This window comes from Ambystoma mexicanum, chromosome 10 (assembly GCF_040938575.1).
Source record: "Ambystoma mexicanum isolate Mex_15411 chromosome 10, UKY_AmexF1_1, whole genome shotgun sequence".
NCBI classification, from domain to species: domain Eukaryota; kingdom Metazoa; phylum Chordata; class Amphibia; order Caudata; family Ambystomatidae; genus Ambystoma; species Ambystoma mexicanum.
Window position 1 is genome coordinate 1276180888 of NC_090932.1, and position 23523 is coordinate 1276204410.

The following is a 23523-nucleotide window of genomic DNA, read 5'->3' on the forward strand; positions in this document are numbered from 1 at the left end:
CTTTTGTAATCATCTGCAGACTTGGTTGTCATTACAAGGGATTTGCTCCCCTTGCCCCACGTTGTGGGTGGCTTCACTTGCGTGAAGGTAATTTTTATTTAATATATCCTGAACAATTCATGACTGTTGTCCTGTAGTGATCTGTGGCTCATTGGTAGTGTGATGTGTCCTTTCTAGGTGTGACGATATTTTTGGCGGATTGAGACGCCTTTTGAAGTATCTTGGTTTTTCAATGAAGAAAAATTAGCCTATCTGTCATTTACAGACGTGCGTTGAAGATTCACCACATTAAGGTAAATCTAATTGGTTTAATTTCTAAACCTTTTTGTGGAATTGTTCTCTTGACTGAGTCAACTCCACTTTTACATTTGGTAATACCCCCTCCCCTGGGGATCTGATTAGTTTCCTCTGTTTCCCTTCTTTGCAGGCTGGTTGCCTGAAACTACCCATTCAACACAGTGTTGAGAAGAATAGTGGATGTTTTAAAGGTTCCCCTGAAGAATGTTCGCCCGAAAGGGGCTTTAAAGAACAGAAACATGTTGGGATTATATGTTGTTTTAGTGACACATTTAGGTTTTTTCTATGTACTGTGATATGTGATTTCGTCTGTGTCCATTTGTAAGTGGTTTATTTGAAATTTAGCTTTTTAGATTTTGTAGGTTTTAGTGGTAGTTTTGTACACTGTAGTAGGTGTGGGTAGTATCTTATGTTTTAATTTAAATATTCTGTATTAAACAAAAATGTTTTTTGAAATTTGGAATGTTGCACGCAGTCTATGTTGTCAAGACCTGTAGTGCCGAGAATCTGTCAGAGGTGTCTAATCGTTGGGGGAGAAGGAGGGGTGGAAGTAGAGAAAGTTTACCATCTTATCCTTCTTTTATAATATAATCTATGTTCCTATTGGTGGAGTAAGATGTGGTACATATAAATAGGATCCTGTGTACCTATTTGATTACATATTCTCCAGAGTCCATCAGCACAGTTGCATTGCTTCTCTGCACAGAGGCAATGACCCCTCACCACCCCTCTTGTGAAGCGAGGTCACTGTGTGATCCGTCAGGGCCAACACACATTTGCCTTGCATCGAAAGGTGGAATGGCCTGCCAGATCGCCTTCAGTTCCAGCAAATTGATGTGTTCCTGGGCTTCTGTCAGAGACCAAAGTCTTCTTACCATAAGGTGAGACAGATGAGCGCCCAATCCCTTAAAGAAAGCATAAATGACCACTGTCAGTTGGAGCCAATGTTGCCGAAACTCTCAAGAGATCTGGCATATTGGTCTGGAACCGAGGCCACGGACATCGCAGAGCAGGTGGTCTTTAGGCCAGGTAGGCACAGAAGGGCGGAGGCCAGAACCAGCTTGCGGTACTGAAAATCAGAAGCATCTGGAAGAAGTTGGCTTCCCAAGCCTCGGGAGGGAAAGCTCTGCCCAGGCGAGTGTCCAAGAGAGCACTGATAAATTGGAGGGTCAAAGACAGCGAAACAAACCTTGTTCAGGGAGAAACACAAACGGGATGCATGTGCGGTACAGATGTGCCCATGCCTTGTCGGGGAGCAAGCTTGGAGGAACCAGTTGTCCAGGTTGGGAAAGACCTGAATGCTTCGCCTCCTGAGGTGAGCCATAACCACTGCCAGCAGTGTGGTAAAGACCCTCAGGGCCAAAGAACCAATAACGACAGGGCTTTAAATTGGTTGTAGGAAGAACACATCACAAATCTCGGCTACTTCCTGTGCTTGAGATGAATGGCACATGGCTAGTCCTGCAGAATGACAGTTTGAAATATCTGGGCCTGGGCTACCATTTTGAACTTGTCCTTTCGCATGTGCAGGTTCATTAGCCTCAGATCCAGGATGAGACGCAGGCCAATGCCCTTTTTCAGAACCAGAACATAGAGAGAATGCCAAGCCTTGCCTCACATTCTGAGCAGGGTACAACTTCTATTGCATCCTTTGCAGAAGCAGATGAACCTCCTCAAACGAGAGAGGGTTTGGGTGGAAGGACGATGATTGGGAGTGTGTTGAACAAGGTGGATATAATAACCTTGTACCATGACCTGTTAGGCCCTGGCATTTGATGTGGTCAAGTGCCGCGCTGAACAGAGAAATTCTCCCTACTGGAGTGCAAGGTAACAATTCCTCTTCATAGGGGCTTTGCACTTGGGCTGCGGAGTGAACTACCGGGGTGGTGGTGTCCCCACTTTGAGCTCTGCAACCTCTTCTCTGGTAGGGGGGTCAGGGGGGTACAGTGTAGCCGTTGCTTGCCCGAAGGCAACTGTCACCTGCTGCAGTGCACATAGGAGGAAAAAGGTCAAAAACCCCATCCTCTTGTGGTAGGAGCTGAAGGCTGCTGGACGGCCAAACCCAAGAATTTTGCTGTGGCATTAGAGGGTTGAAATTTCTGAAGGAGTAATCAGCATTGGCTCGGACGAGATTATGCCCATCAAAAGGTCCTCATGCAGGAATGTCTACTGATGACCATTCCAGTGGCCATGGTACATTGTCAGCCTTGTCAAGGCCTGTAGGGTTAGGCACGCTGCATCTCTACCATCCTGTACTAGGAGGGTGAAGCCCTCTCTCGTCGCCCACCACAGGATTTTAAGCTGCTTCAGACTCCATAGTCCAGAGGCCAAAAGAACATTTGGCCAAGCTGCAAGTAGTATTAACCGCCTGCAGGGTAAGACTGACCAAGGTAAACATCTTTGGCTCCCAAGCATCCAACCTCTTCAGTACCTGAAAGGGGAGGAAAGATGAAGAAGAAGAGATACTATTGGTTGGACGTCGTGGCCTGAACCACAAAGCTCTTCTGTGAGGCGTGGCCAGAGAGGAAGGCCGGGTCCAAGGGTTCCGAACTGCCCCTTCTTGGCCAAGTCTCAGTACACTGCATGGACTGAAGCTGGCTTCTCCCATGCCCTCATTTTTTAAACCTTTATTTCTGAGACAGACACACAATAAGTGGTGAGCATAGCGCTGCATAGTGATCATTACACAGTTTATGCACTGCGATAAAACATAACAGAAGCATATTTAAACCTTAAATAGCGAAACACAATCTACATGGCAGGTTTCACATTCTAGATGGCTCCATACCTTCCCCGCCCAACTCTTCATCAGACCGAATACCTGCCAAATACATTCTAAGTGGATTCCATATATCCTTGGGTCAGCTTGTGACTGCAGTTGTAAGCACATAGCCCCTCTCACTGTCATTTGTGTATATATGTTTGCGAAGCCATTCATTGCTGCTAGGGGCACATTTGGACTTCCAACGCCCAAGTATAAATTTCTACGCTACAGCACATGCAATGTTAAAGAAGCGGCATGAAACAGATGTTTCCAACGTCCCCCCGCAAATATTTAAGGTGTTACTGATGGCGGAATATCCAGTATTTCATTCACGATAGACAATTTTTCAACAACAAAAAAAACTGTACCCGGGGGACAATCCCAATACATATGAAATGAGGCAACCTGCGCCTTACCACACTTCTCATTCACCACTCATTCCTGCATAGAATTTGGCCATTTTGGATGGGGTGCAGTGCAAATGGTTCAGTACCTTATACTGCATCAGTGTGAGACCTGCATTCATTGAGACAGTTTTAGTCAGCCGACATCTACTCCACTGAACATCATCCATTTCTAGCCCCAAACCTTTGCCCATTGGGGGCGTTTCACGTTTTTGGACCTCAGGTGAGTCTGAAGTAGGTTGTACAGTCTGGGCATGTCATGCCTAGTCCCAGCTTCCGCCATAATTGCAGTGATGAATTTGTGGGTTTCTGGTCCAGTCGGAAAAAAGGGCATTGGCTACGAAATGTTGTTTTCATTCGATAATACTGTAGCACCGTAAGGGGGCCACCACCCAGATTTTGATCAAAGTCCTCCAGGTACACAAATTGACACTCCGAGAACATGCCCTCCCCTCTACCCCCCCCCCCCCCACACACACCCCACCATCGTCAGCTGTCCAGACACATCCAAGGACCTTCTGAGCTCCTTATAAAATGTAGGGGAAATTCCAGGGAAATGCCATAAGGGTCTTGCTATATGGTGTTTTGATATCCAATTTATGAAATATTCTGGACCAGGCATTGACCATGGTTCTAACCGGGTCGAAGGTGCAGGAATCAACATCAACATAGCGATCACTGAATATGAGCGATCTGAGGGCAGTTGGTGATGCTCTAACTGTAGATGTACCGGTTTAGGCCAGTCACTGTACCAATGTCAGGCAAATTGGGTTTGAGCACCCAAATAATATAGCTGGAAATCAGGAGCTGCGATACCCACACACTCATAAGGCTCAGTCACTTGCTCCGAGCCAATCTTAGCTGCCCATCCACTCCAGATAAACGCTGTAGCTAACAATCTAACCTTATTGACGAAAACCCACCCAGGCAACACAGGGATGTTGCAAACTAAATATGGCAGCTTCGGGACCACCACCATTTTTCTCCCATTTTTTTAACACTGGGGCCTCACTGCCTTATGAAGGGCAGTATGATCTCGCTCTGTGAGCCCTCGTCCAGGACGTCAGTTAAACTGAACCTTTGCTCTGGTGTGGGTCGAGAAGCCCAGTATATGTACACCACTGTTGCCATCATTTTCTGGAAGGATGCAGGAGGCTTAACCAGAGCCTGCACCGGCAGATTCTCCAGCTCCGGGGAGGTGTTGAGGCAAGGTGCATGTGATTCTCCCCCTTTTTTGTAAAATCGGTCAGGAAAATCCCTCTTCTCTGGGGCAACGAGGTTCCAACCCAAACAGCATGGCATCAAATCCCTCATAGAAGACTGTGAATATCTTTGACGTTAATTTGCGCATTGGAAGTGAAACATACTACCAAGGTGCGCTGGTTGTGTTGAAGCGAGATTGATTTGATTTTTACATTTGTAGAGCGCATCTCAGAGAAACTGGCAGCGAACTGCATTTAGGCGCCAATGGATTAATAGTGCTAACAGCTTAGAAAATGCCAAATAAATCAGAACACTATGCAAACAAGTAGGTTTTCAAATGTTTACGAAAGATGGTTAGAGAGTTTATTTGGCTAAGGTGTATTGGCAAAGAATTCCATGCTCGGGGGCTTGCAACTGAGAAGAGGGTCACCCCAGGTGGTAGTTCTATAGATGGGGGGCTACCAACAGACATTTAGCCATTGAGCGCAATGCACGAGAGGGTCGGTAGTTTACAATTTTACATGTTAAATGGGCATGGGTGAGACCGTGAATGCATAAAAAAACGAGGCACAGCAATGTAAATTGTATTCGCTCCTGCACTGGGAGCCAGTGAAGGCTTCTCCGGAACCCAGATATCGATATTTTCAGAGATAGTGAGAATATCAGTCACACTGCAGACATTCTATGTAACCTGAAGCCGTTGAAGTTGGTATTTAGGTAAACCATACAGCAGGGCATTACAGTAGTCCAGTTTAGTGTTTGTAAGGCAACCCACCAACATAAGGTCCTTCTCAGAAATGAGCAGGAGTAATGGTTTGAGAAGTTTCATCTGATAATAACAGGCCTTAATTATCTGGTTTACCTGTAAATTGCAACTCCTACTGGATTGCCAAATAACACCAAGATTCTTTACTGTCCCAGTATAGTCAGCAGCCAGTCCGAACAGAGTTGGACAAGGTATTGAGTCCAACTCATTACTCAATTTATTTTTAGGACCAAAAACAATAATCTCAGTTTTAGAATGGTTTAGTTGGAGTTTGTTGTCCTGCATCCAGATTTGAATTTTCTCGGCACATTTTAATATGTGCTCAACTGCCTCCACAGGCTGTGTTAATCTTACATATATTTTTATGAGTGATAACAAAGATTGAATTGAGCCAATATGTTAAGTAGTGGACGTATGTAACAATTAAACGGTATCTGAGACATCGATGAGCCCTGCGGAACTCCACAACTGATAGGCAGGGATTCAGACAAGTATGAGCCTGCCTTAACCCGTTGCACATGATTGGACAGGAAAGATGTAAACCATTGACTAGCTAAATCGGACATCTGTGCCAAAGAAGAAAGTCTGGCATGAAGTATGCTAAAATCCACTGTATCAAAGGCTGCTGACAAATCAAGCATGACCAACATGCTGATGTTACCTTTTTTGGCAGTCTCTACGATGTCATCTCAGACGGTAAGTAAGGCGGTCTCAGTCCCGTTGCCTGCTCTAAATCCAGATTGATAAATATCTAAAATGTAATTTTCCTCCATGAAGAGTTGTAATTGGGAGGTGACCACCTTCTCCAGGAATTTTGCAGGCTACAAGAGACACGCAATGGGCCGGTAGTTTGCTGGTACATTGTGATCAAGAGAGGGCTTCTTTAAAAGTGGAGTTGGATGAGATTTAATTCAGCCAGAAACAGAGCCTTGTGCCAGTGAAGCTTTCACTAAGCGCTGAATAGGTTTGGGGAGGGGAACTTGATGCCAGAGGGCAGAGCCGCACCATGTTGAGCTGGATCGGAGAGCTTAAGAGCCCAGGCAAGTAGGCATGCAGTTTTTTGAGGGGTCCCTGCTGGCTCCTCCAAGCATGGTGGGGCCTGCAGAAGCAGTCAGCACCAGAGCCTTGGCGAAAACGTCTAGCATCTTCAGTCTTATTCCCCCAGGGTGGATTGGTTGGGAAACGGTACTGACAGGGTGAAAGAAGTAGAGGCATCCCTGGAGCTGTGAAGTCTCTTCTCTGAAGAATGATTTCTTGTGGAACTGCTCGGAGGGTGGGACTGTGGTGCTCCCTCTGTTTGTCTTTCTAAGTCGAGGATGGGTCATCAATTCTTCACTCCACGCCTGGTGACTTTGAAAGAGTGCTGTTATCTGTGGCACGTTCCCGAAGGGCCATAGGATGCTGGGACTGACACGACCTGCCAGGCATGAGCCTGCCCCAAACTGTATAGGGGGGTGGGGGGGAGGAGGCGGGTCTGAGGCACCTGTCTTTTGCAATCCACGCAAAATTAACCTGAGGCTTCCTGGTATTAGGGATGACGCAGTAGAAAAATGCTATAACCATCGGCATTCCAGAAGCATAAAAGACACCGATGTCACCGGACGCACAGCTCCATGTATACTTGCAAAGGCATTGCATCCGGCGTGATGAGTGCAACAGCTCAGAGATGAGGGGACAGAGCCGCCCTGCATCCACTAGTGTCAAAAATGTTTCCAAAGGAAGCTGGTGCTGGAGATTGATTATCAAAGATGAGGAATACAAGGGAAAAAGGAATGCATTATTACACTGCAGATATTTTTGGTGACACTATTTTCCCCTGAAGGGAATTGCACTGGTAATTGTTTTACAAGTATATCCTGATTTTTTGGAGGCCTTTGTGTATAATTCTAATCGAGGGGGAGCGGTAGCTCCTTTCCTGTTCAGGCAGCAATTGCCTGGAATAAGCTTCCAGTTGAATTGCGTAAAGAAGAGAATCCGTCCACTTTCCGAAAACGTCTCAAAAGTATTGACTGAATAGTTTTCTTGTTCACTTGTTCCTTACCTTCCGGTCTCGTTATGATTTGTCTATAGTATTTATGTGCGCCTTGAAGCATGTGGGCTCTGGTGCGTAAGCAATAAATAAATATGTGCAGTCATATTAATGAAATTCTAAGCCCTGAAGGTCCAGAACTAATGTGGATTATCAGTGTTGGCTTTAGTGTCCTTCATGACTGTTACCCTGCGTGGTAAAATGTCTAGTTTCCTTTTCTTCCCACCCTTGTTTATGTGTGTGGTGTGCTTACCTAAGGGCCGAAAATATACATAAGAGTGGGTCGTACCTTTAGGACACCATTATGCGTTGTGCAGGAATTAGGGACTTTTTACGGTTTTATTAGACTGTCTTGTTCCCTTTTTCTGCCGCTCTGTCACTGTATGTTGTACGTCTACCTGTGATAATGGATCCACATTAAAGTAGTGTTGTGAGGAGAGCCCTCAGACATTTTTTTTTAATGCCTATACCAGGAATCAAAATTAAGATTAGAGGAGCAGGAGCGAAAAGCAGCTCTTGGGTATCCAGCATTAACCAGTGCGCAGGAGCTACCAATGGTGAACCAGGCGCTAGTACATAGCGTTCTGCCAAACTAAGTTCCAAATAAGATGCATAGTTAAAATTTTGTCCATTATCTATGACCACTTCTGCTTTAAATACTGTATAGATGCGTCCTTGAGCTGGTTTATAGATTGTCCTAAGCGCACAGAACTAATGTCATATAGATATGTTTGTTCGACATCAGTTGGCTTGGGGAGCTAAAAGTAGCTCCTGGTAGTAGTTTCGTCATGCTTTCTAGGATACAAGCAGGAGCTAAATATATCAGCACCATCTTTAGGGGTTTGCCTTCTTGGATGTCATTACATTCTTGGATCTTTTGATGCCCCTAGCTTTTTGCACAAAATGAGGAGAATGTGAAGAAAACCCAGTGGGCTGCTTTTTGTAGATGAGGAGAAGCTTGATGGAAACCTTAGCTGTTTCCTTTAGTGGTGGAGCCGGGACTGACTGTCTTTGGGCTCAGAATCGGTCCCCTCAACATGAGATTTGGCATTTACAATTTCAGGCACGTTGAAGACACTAATCTTTTTTGCCTCCATTGCATAAGCTGGCCACGGCAGCAGATTTCGACCCTGAAGAGTCTCTGGCTTTAATTTATTGCACACTGAGTAGGCCTCCAACATTGTGGTCCCTGGAAAGGCAGTGGTAACACTGTCCACTAAAGGGTATTTTTCAATACAATTTGGACAAATCATAAACAGCGTTTTCTCCCTCGTGGTCAATAGATTGGCGACTTAACTATCTAATTTTACAAACATGTCCATTAGATATTGTTTTAGAGGTTATTAAATTGAGAGTGACGTGAGAAGGATACATCACATGTGTATTTTGTGCGGGATCAACACCCCAGTCTAATTCTTTCAGGACGGCGTCAGTGAGAACGTTTGGGTTTAGTTCTATGCTGCTGCCCCTGCGACCATCGAATGATGGAAAACAAACAATCTGAGGGCACAGGCACCGAGGGGCATTGTGGATGCCTGCAAATGTAAGGTATGGATAGTAGGACAGAAAGGTCCCCTGTCGATGCACACATTTAATTCTTTTAGTAAGTAACTGGTAATACTCCGGACCAACCACTGGATGGCAGAAAATGTTTAGCATGTGAATCTAAACAGATTCACAAGACCCAGAAATATACATATGTTTTACCTACATGTAGTATTCTTAATTTAAGGCATCTGTGTTAAATAAATATTCATATTTTTGATACTTAAACTGTGTGGACAATCTATTGCTTCATATCCATTGCGCATTTCAATTGTACTTTACACCAATAGATTTCCTTAGTCCAAGCACTACTACTGTAGAGGAGCAACTGCATGCCTCTGCAGGAAATCCCGCCCCCTACTTCCGATATTTTGGAATTCGGAGACACTGCCATGTTTGACACCAGCAGTTGTGCCAATACCGCAGCAAGTATTTGAGAGAAGGTATCCACTGAGAAAACCGTATCGAATGTATCCCCAAAGAGACGACAATCTGAGGGAGGAACTCCCTGAAGGAATATGAAAAGGTGAAAAAGAGAAGCTAGTGACGTCACAAGAGATAAGCATGACGCCCTGAGAATACTGACCAAAGAGAATCCATGGATCTTACAGAAACTGATGACGAAGTTAAGAATCGAGTAAACTTTCATTTGCAGAAAAGAAGATTGCATGCATGCAAAGTGCTACAGAAATACGACAGTTCAATAATTGTACAGCCGCTGAAACGCAAGTAGACCAAGTGATCATAGAAGCTGGCTATACGTAGTGAATAGACTGCAGGCGAAGCTGCCATTGTATAGAAACTGGACATCGGTGTCATGAATTTTAATAAGCCAGAACTCATGAAGAGGAAAGACCACCTGACAGACAGCCAATCACAATCCCAGTACATATAGAAGGTATACTTAGATGTTCCCCGTGAACCAATTATAATCGGTTGTAGGTTTTTCTTATTTTCTTTGTAGTACGACATCGCTGCTGATGTAATTTTTGCATACAAGGATGTTTCTATGGGAAATGTGTCGAGAACTGAGCGAACGTCCGTTGATATCTGTTGTAACCTCCCTATTTTAGATAATTGTGAATAAAACAGCAACCTTTGCCATCTTCCTGAGTTGGTTCGATTATTGCATGCACAATACTTAAGAACCATAAATTCACTACTCCAACACAAGCAGTGAGAATTTGGTTAGACTATGTGCAAACCTTGCAGGTCAATCAAAACCCAGAACCATACACTAGTATTGTTTCGGAAAAACACCTAACATATGTGACCAATATTAGATTATGGAAACCCTGAACATTCATTGCGAAATATGGATTTTCCATATGATTAATTCTTTTTGAGAACCGGGGAGGAAGCTTTTCCAGTCACTTACTGGTTGATAATCAGTGAAATATTATAGGGACATGGCAAATGTCTCAATGTTTGTCTTTGTCCAGTTCTGCAGACCACACTTGTCACTGGAAAAAGTTACATGTGAAACAGCGCAGAGTTGGGCTAAAAACAATGCATGGTTTAAACCGCAGTACCCCTCATCTCCCAGGGTACGATCTATGATCTTAACATGTATATATTGGAGTCAAGGTGATATGATCGGGACCTTAACACTTGAAAGAAGCTTGCATTTAGCCATTTAATTCTCTTAATAAGAGAACAGCAGCTCTATCGGGGAAAACTCTTGGAAAGAGGAACATAATCTTAACCATCACCTCCACAGTGTATCCTCTCCAAACACAAACACTGCGGGCACCAAACAAAGAAATACAAAATGGCTCAACCAGTCTGATGCATTCTGTGAACCCAATGGTTTAGTGCAACTCTGTACCTGTTCCGATTAAACTGGATAGCAAAATCACTCATAACTTGCAAGGCCTTATTTGTCAACAACAGGTCCATTTGTATTACTCCCATGCGTCGGGCAAATGCCCCTGAAATCTCCAAGCCCTTGGCTTTCATGGCTGGAAGCCACACCTAATAAAAGGAAAAAAGAATAGTTAAGATAGTCATTGGCAAGGTGCTAGCTCTCATCAAATGTACATTAGGAGCTTAATCTACAAGAAAGCATCTAGAGATGTAGGATCCCACACAGCAATCATCCAAAACGCATATACACGCAGGGCCATCTTAATAGTTTCTGGGGCACAGACGTCCTTGTTCCCCCCTCACCACCCCAGCCCCCCCCCACGAAATGCATGCCCTACTCCCACCCCCCCCCCCCAAAACTCTTGGTCACAGACTCTCCTTCCCCAAAAACCATGCCCCCTTCTTATCCGCAAAAGTGGATTACATACCTCAAGTCAAATTCAACAGAAACTCGTCTAGGCTATAAATTGATTATCTAGTTGTTAAAATATAAATATTACACATCTCTGTGACCCCGTTTCCCTAAGGGGGTGCTATGTTGAAGACATTTTCACTTTGTTTTTCGAATAATATATTAACTTTGAAAGTAAATAAAGGAATAAAGGAAAATAAATGTTAAGTGAGTATTTATTTAATAAAATGTTAACCCTAGTTCAACCAGACCATTATTTTCTGTATGAATGTGTCCAAGGTAGAGGCTCATAGAAAAACATTACATGACTAGGCAGAAGAGAAAACAAAAAAAAGGCATGTAACAAACATCAATATTCACTTTGCATTTCAGTTCATGCCCACAGCAGACAAACATTTCAATCTTTCTATGATTACTTGAATTTGAGAAGCACCCAGTTAGTATACGAGTTCTACTGCCCAAGGTTCATGTGCTAGAAACACTGGTAAGATTAAACTATATATTTCCTTCTAGATTTGTATATTGCAAAATCATTATGTTGGAGAAGAACGAGTTACTTTCTTACCTGGTAACGTTCTTTCGAAGGGATGGTCCGACGACGTATTCCATATCTATGACATATCTATGACAGGTAATGTCCACAGCTGTGCTGCTTCGGAAAATCTTTGGCGTCTGCGTCCTGCGTCGATGAGCCGTCCCCGAGGACCTCCTCCGACGGCCAACGTCACTCGATGTGATAAGGAGGACGCACAACGCCCATGGCCTCAGTTACAGTTTTTACCCAGAACGTGTGCCACCAGTTTTCTGCCAGTCAGACACACAAGGCCTTGCGGAACGCAAGCTGCAATCGTAAAAGAAATTCTGCAGCGGGGAAGGCAGGGAGGGAGCGATATGAAATACGTCATCGGACCATCCCATCGAAAGAACGTTATCAGGTAAGAAAGTAACTTGTTCTTCGAGGGGATTGTGTCCTCCGACGTATTCCATATCTATGACAGACTCCCAAAGCATTACCAAGCAAGGAGGTGGGAAAGAATTTAGAACACAAATTTAGCATGCCCAATTAAATTGCGGAATAGAGGACTGCCTTGCCAAAGGCCATATCCTGCCATCTGATGGAATCGAGGGAGTAGTGACGTACAAAAGTATGTACTGAAGCCCAGGTGGCTGCATCACAGATGTGACGAATAGGCACTCCCCTCTGCAGGGCAGTAGACGCAGCCACACCCCTGGTAGAATGGGCCCGCAAGCCAGCCGGAGGGTCCTTACCCGCCAAGCGGTAACACTCGGAGATAGCTAAAATAATCCAACGAGACAAAGTCTATTTCGTCACTGCTTGTCCGAAACGCTTTCCAGCATAACCAATGAAAAGTTGATCGTCCACTCTAACCCGGGACATGCGCGAAATATAGAAGCTCAACGCTCTCCTAGGATCAAGCCTATGGAGCCTCTCCTCTTCCTTACCAGGATGTGGAGGAGGATAGAACGCCAGAAGAACAACCTTCTGGCTCAAATGAAATTCTGAAACCAACTTCGGAAGAAGAGAAGGACGAACACTAAGGACAACCCTGTCGTTATGAAACACAGTGAAGGGTGGCTTAACTGAAAGTGCCTGCAACTCACTCTGCGAGCGGAAGTAACCGCAACCAAAAACACTGTTTTCAGAGTTAACAGCCTCAAAGGGCAAGAATGTAAAGGCTCAAACGGAGCACCCATAAGAAACTTAACAAGGCTCAAATCCCAACCGGGCACCAGAAAAAAGGTGACGGAGGGAACACATTAGTGACCCGTTTCAAAAACTGTGAAATTAAAGGAATCTTAAAATAGGAACACTCTTCAGACGAGCGCTTAAATATGGACAGCGCCGCCAGGTAACCTTTAATGGTCCCCACTTGCAAGCCCCTGTGGGCCAAAGAAAGCAAAAAAGACAGAACCATGGGAATGTCACATTCAAAAGGATCCACATTCTTAACTCTGCACCAGTCGCAGAACGTTCTCCAATGGCAACGGAGCAACACCTCCATCACGTCTTCAGGGAGGTCCCAATCCTTATACCTCAACCTTTCAGATGCCAAGCGTGAAGGTTGAGGGATCTGACCTCTGGATGGAGAACCTGACCCCCCCTCCCGTGAGAGCAGATTGTCTCAGTAGGGAAGACGACGTGGAGGGCAGATGGACAAGTCGAGAAGGTCCGGGTACCACGTCCTCCGGGCCCACGCCAGAGCAATGAGGATCATCCGGGAACCGAACCTCCGTAACCTCCGCAGTACTTGCGGGATGACGGGGACTGGAGGAAACGCATACAGCAGTGGGAATGACCACTCCACCACGAATGCGTCTCCTAAGGCTCCTTTTGGAGGAAATTCCCGAGAGAAAAACCTTTCGCACTTCCGGTTGACACTGGAGGCAAAGAGATCCACATAAGTCCCCCAAAGGGGAAGATCTCCATGAGAATCTCCTGAGCCAGCTCCCACTCGTGAGAGATCGTGCTATGCCTGCTCAGAGCGTCCGCTGTCTTGTTGTCTTCTCCGGCCAGATGAACAGCCGAGATCGAAACTTCCTGCTGAATGGCCCAGAACTCGAGCTGCATCTCCTCCCTGCACAGCAGAAGTGACCCTGCCCCCCCCTTTTGTTGAGGTAGTGCATGGCCACTGTGTTGTCCGTTAGATTCAGGACACTCTTTCCACGCACAGTCGGCAGAAAAGCCTTCAGGGCTAGCCTGACGGCCCTGAGATCCAACAGATTGATATGGAGTCTGGACTCTGACAGAGACCAACGACCACTGACTGTCAACTCGTTGGCATGAGCTCCCCATCCCGTGAGGGATGCGTCCGTCACGATCGTCACCTCCGGCCAGGGCAGCCAAAATGGGGCCCCCTTCATCAGATTGCCTTCGACGGCCCACCACAGACGGTCCTGGGGGACCGAGGGCGGCACCTGAACAGGGTCCGACAGCCTGCCGGAGGACTGAGACCACTGGAGCTTGAGTGCCCACTGCAAAGATCTCATCCGCAGACGAGCCTCTGGCACCAGAAGAATGCAGGATGCCATGAGGCCGAGCAGTCTCAAGAACTCGGACGCTGGGAGATCCTGGGCAAATTGAAACTTGTTCACCATCTGCTGAATGTGAAGAGCCCTCACCTGGGGAGGAAAACACTGCCCCAGGGATGTGTTGAGCACTGCTCCGATGTACTGGAGCCGCTGCTTTGGTGTCAAATGGGACTTTTTTAAATAGAGGGAGAAGCCCAGCCTGTGAAGGGAGTGGCAGGTGACGGACAGATGATCCAGGACTTGCTCGGGAGAGCTCCCCCTGATCAACCAATCGTCCAGGTAGGGGTAGACGTGAATCCCCCCTTTCCTGAGATGCGCTGCCACCACCACCATGAGCTTGGTGAAAACCCTCGGGGCGGAGGTCAATCCGAACGGCAGGACCCGAAACTGAAAGTGCGAGTCACCAACCGTGAACCTCAGGTACTTCTTGTGCCTGGGATGAATCGGCACATGGAAGTAAGCATCCTTGAGGTCGAGAGACACCAACCAGTCCTGAAGTTGAAGGGCCTGGAGGACTCGAGAAAGAGTAACCATCTTGAACTTGTCCTTCCTGAGGAGTTTGTTCAAACCGCGCAAGTCCAAGTCTCAATCCCCAGTCTTTCTACGAAATCAAAAAATAAGGGGAATACCATCCCTTGTTCCTCTCCGCTACAGGCACCAGTTCTATGGCGCCTTTCTCCAGCAGGGCTTGAATTTCCTGAGCAAGGAGCGGATCCGGACTCTTCAAAGAGAGGTTCCAAGGTGGATTGTTGTGAGGCCTCTGCCGAAAAGGAAGACGGTAGCCGTGGGTTATGATCTCCAGAACCCACACATCCGAAGTAATGGCTTGCCACTCTACAAGATGCTGCGCCAGCCTTCCCCCAACCGGCGAACCATGGGACCTGGCCTCAAGACTGAGTGGTAGCGGCTGCGGCGTTGCCTGAGGGCAAAGAGGCAAATGCCCGAGCGGCCTTGGCACCTCAAGTACCTTTGTTTCCACCTCTGGCACTCTTACGATGGCCTCTTTGACTGCTAGCTCCCCTCACTTTACTGAAGGACGAGTAATAGCGAAAGGAACCTCCCCTCCATTGCTGTCCCCTAGGACGAAAAGGCAGAGGTTGGCGAACTGCAGCGCCCAACGACTTCGCTGCAGCTTTGGAGGTCTGCAACCTCTCAAGGCTCTCGTCAGCCTTGCTGCCAAAAAGGTGTTCACCGTCAAAGGGCATGTTAAGGAGCCGGGACTGCACATCAGGAGCAAACCCAGACTTCCGCAACCACGCAAACCTGCGCATTACGGTGCTCGCCGCCATGGACCGGCTGACACAATCGGCCATGTCCAAACCCGACTGAACGGCCTCACACATGGCATCCTTGCCATCCTGAACCATAGCAAGGAAACCATCCCGTTCGTCCCCTTCGGGAATATGTTCAGCCGCTAATGCAACACAGTTCCACAAAGTGTGTGTGAAACGAGACAAGGCACATATGGAGTTGGCCGCCTGAAGCGCCATACCACCTGAAGAAAACACTTTCTTCGCCCAGCCGTCAAAACGTTTGTCGTCCCTATCCGGAGGGATGGTAGGATACGACGCCTGCTTTGCCGGGGCCGTAGCCGTCTGCACCACTAAACTCTCCGGAGTGGGGTGCCTGGACAAGTAGCAGGGGTCGCTACTGGCTGGACGGTATTTTCGCAACAAAGACTTGCCCACTGCCGGGAGACTCTCCGGAGCAGTCCAAGCCGCCGCCACCCTTCTCTGCAGAGCCATATGAAACGGCAAAACAGGGTCAGTGGGGGGACCAAGATCAAGGATGTCCGTGAGATCATCCTGAACGAACTCCCCTGGGGAGCTGACCAACCCAAGTACTCGGTGACCCGAGACATAAGGCGCCGATATGAAGAAATCGGCATGAGTGCCAGACTCCGGCCTACAAAACTCCACCTCCGGAGAGGTGTGCAGTCCACAAGCTCATCTGGAACCAAGCCATCAACAGAGCCTTCATCACCCTCTGAAATGTACTCCAGGCGGGGAGAGGAAGACAACTGGGGACCAAAGCAGTGCCTGACCTTAGCCAGAGCCTTTCTAGGGAAGAACCCTGTGCCACGGGGCCCCTCCAACACCACCGCCTCGAAAGGCGTCGAGGGCTCCGAACGAGTCGGCGTCGACGTCAGCTGCAGCGCCGCCGGCGTCGACACAGGCCTCGAAACCGGAGCTCTGAGCGTGTCTCTCGACGACCTAGGCGCCGACGACCCCCTCGGAGGCGGAGCCTCGAGAGAAATCGTCAACGACCTCGGCGCCACAGGCGTCGCCGTCTTCTTCGAAGACGGCACAGGATCACGCGGTCTCGAGCGTGTCGAGGACCGGGACCTGGAACGGGCATGGCGAGAACGGCTACCCTTGTCCGAGCGGGACCTCTCCCGCGAGCCGCGCCGACCACCCGAGCCCGAAGGCGTACGAGCGGCGTCTCTCGACCGGTGCCGACCGACCCCACTCGGAGGCGCGGACGGACCGGTGCCCTGCGATTCAAGAATCGCTAGCATCTGCTTCCCGAAGGAAGCCCATTTCTCCGGTGTCGCTTGGATGGAGGGATAAGCGACCCGCCGACGGGCGGAGTCCTCGGAAGAGGACAGGGAAGGCGACCGATGCCGGCGCTTCCGGGAATGCCTCGAAGAGTCGGAGGAGTGGCGAGACCGACTCCTGGAAGGAGACCCACTGGACTTCCGACGATGAGGCGGAGAGTCGCCCCTCGAGTCATCCGTCGAAAGCCCCGCAGACCTCGACTTCCGGGGCTTAGACACCCAACCTACCGACAGCTTCTTCTTGCGTTCCCGCAAGACCTTTGCCGTGAGCGACTGGCAGTCGACACAGTCGTCCGTATCGTGGGCCTCCCCGAGGAACCAGAGGAAGGCAGCGTGCGAGTCCGTGACCGACATCTTGGACCCACAGTCCCCGCATTTCTTGAAGCCCGGACGCGGGGTTGAAGACGAAGTAGACCTCGCCACGAACAGGTCTTCAAAAAAAAACGAACAGGTTCAACTAACCGAGAATTGAAAACAGCAAACTCCAAAGAGACGAGGCGTACCGAGATTCACGAAGTGAACACGTTCGCGGAAAAAACGGAACTGAGGCTATGGGCGTCGTGCGTCCTACTTTTCACATCGAGTGACGTCGGCCGTCGGAGGAGGTCCTCAGGGACGGCGCATCGACGCAGAATGCAGACGCCAAAGATTTTCCGAAGCAGCACAGCTGTGGACATTACCTGTCATAGATATGTCATAGATATGGAATACGTCGGAGGACCCAATCCCCTCGAATTCTCTTTTGAACCATTCCAGATTAAATGCTGAACAGAGCCAAAGAATTCAATCATAAAGGTAAAACTGGGACAGTTAAGAGATGCCTCCTGCCCCCTTTTTTTGGTAACATGGGCCGAAGGAAGGCTATGCTTTTTAGAGGTGTTTGAAGGTGAACCAGTAATGACCCAAACAACACAAGATCACCCCCCAAAATAAAGGGAATGTCCAATCAAGTATATATGAAGGAAGAACAGAGAAGATGAAACTAGCACCCCGAGTGTTAGGGGCTGTTTTTTAAAGTCCATTTAAGGGCTTCACAAAACTGTCCACTGAAGCAGTACAAGACTCCACTCTTAGTATAAGGCTGTACCACCTGAATATTTGGTAGTGTAAACAGCAGCCAGGCTCATCTTAGATGGGAGAGTGTGTTGTAGGAGAGGTACATAAAAAGTGTAGCACACTTTTGTTCCAAGGAAACACTGACACACTATGTATAACAAATACATTGTTTATTTAAATACAATTAGGCCAAGATAAATCTTGGGGGGTAAGTACTAGGCACAAATTATATCAAACACAATTTATAAAAACCAACACAATGCTTAAGGTACACTGGCCAAAGCATGAACCTTGTTGAGAAAACCAACAGTATTTCTGGGGAAGTGAGACCTTATCAAACACATTTAGTATAGGACACACATTCCTGGGGAGTAAAACCATGCATTACTATTAGATTACTTTACAGTAAGTCAAGGGTAGTAGACCCTGTCAGTTATGCAGTGACACTCGGTTATAGAAATCACATAGTGAACCAACCTGCAAGTATTCTTTTCTGAATAGTGGAACACAAATTCATGGGGCAGTATGAACCTACACTGTATTTGGAATAAACACAAGTTATACCGGTGAGTGAAACCTAAGGCTGCAATAAACCTATTACAGTTGCTTTTTGATGAGTGCAACTCAGTCCAAGGGAAGCAGAACCCCATTACACTATTCTAGGGATGCAGAGAGCAGACCAAGGGAATCCGAAACCTATACCAGACTATTTTAGAACTGCTCTAAGAGCAGAAAAGGGAACGACAAACCCAACAGTCTTCTTAATAGGGATGGGATACACCTATTCAAGGTGAGTAAGAGACCAGTTATACTTTTTTAGAGGGGCCTAAAGCAACTCCAAGACGAGTAGAAACTATGAAACTCTTTTTAAAAAGATTCTAAAAGCAAGTCTGGGAAATCACAACCGAATGTTACACTTTAAGAATGACACCATGCATTTCAAGGTAGGTAAAACCAAGTTGTTGAACGTATACACTTAATAATGCAAGAAATAGTTAAGTTAAACCAACAGCATTACCTTTGAAAGAGGGGGACCCAATTCACAGGTAAGCAAAATAACCTCAAATACTTTTCAGAATGGCAGAACACATTCATAGTAGAGTAAAATAACCTCATACTTACCTTTTAAGTTGCCGTTGGCACCTTTAAAAAATAAGAACTTTAGACACTTTGTAACTTATTCTCACCCAGAGATACAGTTAAAACACTAACTGTTGCAGCAAGTAAATACTTTTAACACTGGTTATACTTTTCAAGACAGAATCCTTTTCTTATCCAGTCCTTCCCTAGTCTATTGCACAAGTTCTCTCAGAGGCAGAAGAGGGGCCCTAGTGGTCTAGGAGACAGCTGTAGGCAGGGGGAGATATGGTTCAGTTGCAGGAAAAGTTTTAAGTTCCTGAGGAAGTCTCTTCAAAACAACTAAGTACAGACTTGGTTAGTAAAAAGTGTTCAGGGACTTCGCAGAAGCTTCCCAATGGTAAATCCAGCATTAGGCCTGGGCAAACGGTATGGGCAAACTCAACCACTGAATCACCCACTCAGCCTTGCAAGATTCACACCAGACTCGAGGTAAGTAATACCCAGGCCAACAGTCCTCAGCACAGAAGGAGAGTTGCAGCGGGGGAGACTTGAGGATCTGCAGCCAAAAACCCGGTTGATGGATTCCTTGTTGCAAAGACTAAAAACAGGATACGAAGTGAATTTGCAGCAGGGATCAACAGGGAAGGTTCCAGACAAGAGTTTCTTCATGGTGGATGCCGCTCTGGTTTTGGAGCCCTTTTTCAGGAGCCAGAAGACCAAATATCGCTGATCAGATTCTCATTGTTTGTAAGTTCCAGCACTCTGGTGAGGGGACTTTTTGGACGTCCAGCAGGATACCACTAAAGTTTCCGCTCAATTCGGAACTCAGAAGAGCATGCACACCGTAATGGCTCAAAGTATCAGGGTATTTGAGCTCTGCAGCCCAGCAAGGTCACAGCATGTCCTGGGATGGCTCAAAATGCAGGTCTTCCAGTCTAGTGGGTTTCGCCAAGCTCTGGGTCGTTTTCGGAGTCCTCAAGTCACTTGGAAGGAAGGGCTACAGCAGGCTCTGGTTATACAGCAGGCTTTCCGGTTGCTGGAATTCGTCTCAGCCGTGTTTCCTTCATCTTCCTCTTTGGATTTGGTTCCAATGGTTGACTTATCTTTAGCTTCCAGGTTCAGAGTATTCATCAGGAACTACAGCACAACTTCTGATTGGAGAGCCAGACCACCCGTTTCTGTAAAATGCGGGGAGAGAATGCAGAACAGCCAGCCTCCCAGCAGGAACTGGTTTCATTCAGGCAAGGTGGAAGACCAAGGGCTGCGGAGTTTTGGACTCATCCCTCGCTTCCTGCCTTCTCAGACTCTCTGGAGCCTTGGCTCGGAATGCAAAGGATTCCTGCCAAAGACAAAACTTCCACTGAGGTCTTTCCCACCTAGAAAGGCAGGGGAGGACCTCAGAAACAGCAAGCACATAGAAAATGGCGAGAAAAGAAGGAGCCCGCCATTTTGGAAAAATGGTGGCCCTACTTTGCATTACCTAGGCTGAATGTGCAGCCTGCGAGTGATAAAGACTAAAAGTCAGTAAAGTAGTTACACTGCCACCAGCCATTCATGCAAACTTGTATTTGTAACAAAAAAGTTACCAGGTAAGTAAGCAAAGGGATACAATGTATCCCCCAGCACTCCGCATAAGGTGGGGTGTGCTAGCTTACTATATAAAATGTAAAGGGGGATGAGAATCCATCTTTACTACTTGGGAACACTACTTCACCCAAGTACATAAAAATAAATTAACAGGGGAGCCCAAAGGAGCAACCCAGCCCAAGACTAAAAGTTGTAGGAAACTAACTTCAACTACTCACTACGGAGAGACACAAAAAGGTCACCCATAAAAAGAGTAAATGACTAGGTGAGAGTGGAAAAGAGTTCAACTCGCCTAGGGACAAGGAAAAGTAATTACCAAGTCCAAGCAAAACATTCTGGGGTTCACACAGGTCAGGAAGATTGATCATATTTCTGAAAATCTTACCCAACACGGAGCATGGTTTCGCGGGCAGTAGGTGAATTACTAGGCACAAAAAGAATATGTTGATGTTGAATACAGGTGCGATCGTGACCTAGCCAGTCCCTAAGGCCCAAGTGGACTGAGGGGGCAGTTCAGGGCCAACAGTACCTGGATTCAGTTCTTGGTGGGGGCCGAGTAGGGGCGAATGTGGTCGCCGAGTGCGGCAGAAAGGGTCCTCACAATGATGCAGGCCATGGTGGTCCCAAGATTGCTTTGCAGTTGTGCCAGACCGAGTTGGGCTTTAGCAGCTGGGAGGGGTCGATGAGTGACGCTCCAGCGGTTCGAGTCAGAGTGCAACGGTCAAAGTGGTGACTTTGGCAGTGTCGATGTGCAGGTCGATGAGGTGGCTGAGTGCTAGATGGGCTGAGCCATGCTTGTAACCCCTGGTCCGAGTCGGCATGTGACTCTGATTGGGATTGGGTCCCGGCATCGAGCAGTCGATTCGGGCCTAGCAGGTGACTGGCTTTGTGAGGGCACTAGGAATCATCAAGCTGGTTCGAAAGGCAAGCAATAGTTCGACTTGGTGGAGGAGTACAAATGCCAGCGCCGGCACCTTCCCTCTCATTCATGGTGTGATAAACACTGAGGAACTGGTTTGATAGAACAGAGCTTCGGCTGGTCTGGACCTCCGGCTGCTTTGCAGCCCGCCCAGGGGGACTAGAGGACAGGATGGTTCCGTTCAGGATCTGCTCTCCCAGCTTAAGGAGATTCTGGCACAGTGCTAGGTCCTGGTCCACAGAAAATGTCACTCCCGATGTGCCCTGAGAGTGGTTAGGGGGGGTGGGGAGGGCAGACCTACCTTCCGCCTTGGACGACTCCATGTCAGGCTGAAGGCTTTGGAAAGCACAACTTACCCAAAGGAAGTCTATTGAGTGCTTCTCGGGTGAATCTGAGAATCTGAAGACAGTGTGGGACACCCCTTCTTTTAAAGGCAAAATTCCCCAGCTGATTGGACCAAAGCTAGCCTGACTTAGTGGTCCTCTGGCTGCTGCGCGCTCAATGAATAATTAAGGGCAAAGTCCACTATTCCTGTTCTTGAATGTAGTGGACTTTGCCCTTATTTATTCATTGAGCGCGCCGCAGCCAGAGGGCATTGTGGCGCTCGTTACATTGGGAGAACAAAAAACTTAGTTACACATAAAAACACATGATAAATGTACAATTGCAAAGGACGGAATGTCCTACAAATATTAGTGATAGTTTTAGTTAGAGAGAAGTTCTGAGGTTTTTTTTCTAAAGACAGGGAGAGAACTTTCTGCTCTTAGGGCAGTGGGAAGCTCGTTCCATAGTTTTGGAGCTAGGTATGGGACGCCTAACCCTCCTGCTTTAGCCTTATTAACGCGTGGTACAGTGAGTTGGTTGGTGTAGCATAATCTGGTAGGTCTGGTGGAAACGGCTCTATGGAGTGTGTCTGAAAGATAAGGCGGTGCTGTGCGGTCGATACATTTGTGTGCTGTAGTAAGAATCTTGAATGTGATCTGTTCTCTGACAGGGAGCCAGTGAACGGACTGTCTTGCTTGTGAGATGTGGTCTCTTTCAGAGATGCTTAGGGCTGCTTTTAGTGAGTTATTTTGGGTACTTTGAAGTCTGTTTATGTTTTTTAAGGAGGTGCCGGCTAGGAGAGCCTTGCAATAGTCAAGCTTAGCACCTATGGTAGTTCTAACTATTGAGAGAATTTTCCTTGGTTAAGAAAGGTTTGATGGCATTGATGAATTTGGTGCTTAAGGCAGAGGCGGAGACAATGAAGCTGACCTGCTTATTCATGGACAGTGTCGCATCAATGTGAACACCGAGAATTTTGACAGATAAGACTGGGATGGTACAATTGTCAATGTTGAAGTTGGCGTAGAGACTGTCTAACTTGGCTACTGTGGACTTTTGGCCAAGAATAAGGATCTCCGTCTTATCCCCGTTAAGGCAAAGGCCATTAGTGGCCATCCAAGCTTGAATTGTGGCGTCTATTTGTTTTAGTGCTAGGTTGTCTAGGTGATAAGAGCCTGTTGGGGGAAAGAGCACCTGGGTATCGTCTGCATAGTTAGTATATGCAATCCCAAGTGCATCGAGTTTATCAAAAAGAGGCTTTGTGAATAGATTGTACAGCGTAAGAGCAGTGCACAATCCCTGTGGTACACACACAGTGTATGATGGTGGGTGCTGCATGAGATGTGTTTGAGAAAACCTTCATAGCTCTTCCTTATAAGAATGTGATCCAGGAAGTAGCTTGGTCAGAGAAATGCGCTGCGTGGGTGAGGAGAGCAGTGAGGGTTTTGTTGTCCACTAGATCGAATGCCGCTGAGAGGTCTAGGAGGAGAAGGAGGGCGGGCTTACCTATATCCAAGACTTTGGTAATTAGATTTTTTTAGATCCAGCAGAGCTGTTTCTGTTCTGAGACCTTTACGGAATCCTGACTGTTTCCTAGGATGGAGTTTGTTTCAAGGTATAATTGGATTTGGCTATGAGCCACTTTGTCTAATATTTTGAGAAG

The 23523-nt window shown here is 47.1% G+C and overlaps 1 protein-coding gene across 1 annotated transcript in view; it reads right to left on the bottom strand.

Annotated features, from left to right (window-relative positions):
• Window positions 1-23523, bottom strand: part of AP1B1 (adaptor related protein complex 1 subunit beta 1) — an 896137-nt gene that overhangs the window by 301414 nt on the left and 571200 nt on the right. The window contains exon 16 of the mRNA XM_069619269.1: window positions 10837-10982. Coding sequence (XP_069475370.1) covers window positions 10837-10982 — 146 coding nt within the window. The remainder of the gene's footprint in view (window positions 1-10836; window positions 10983-23523) is intronic.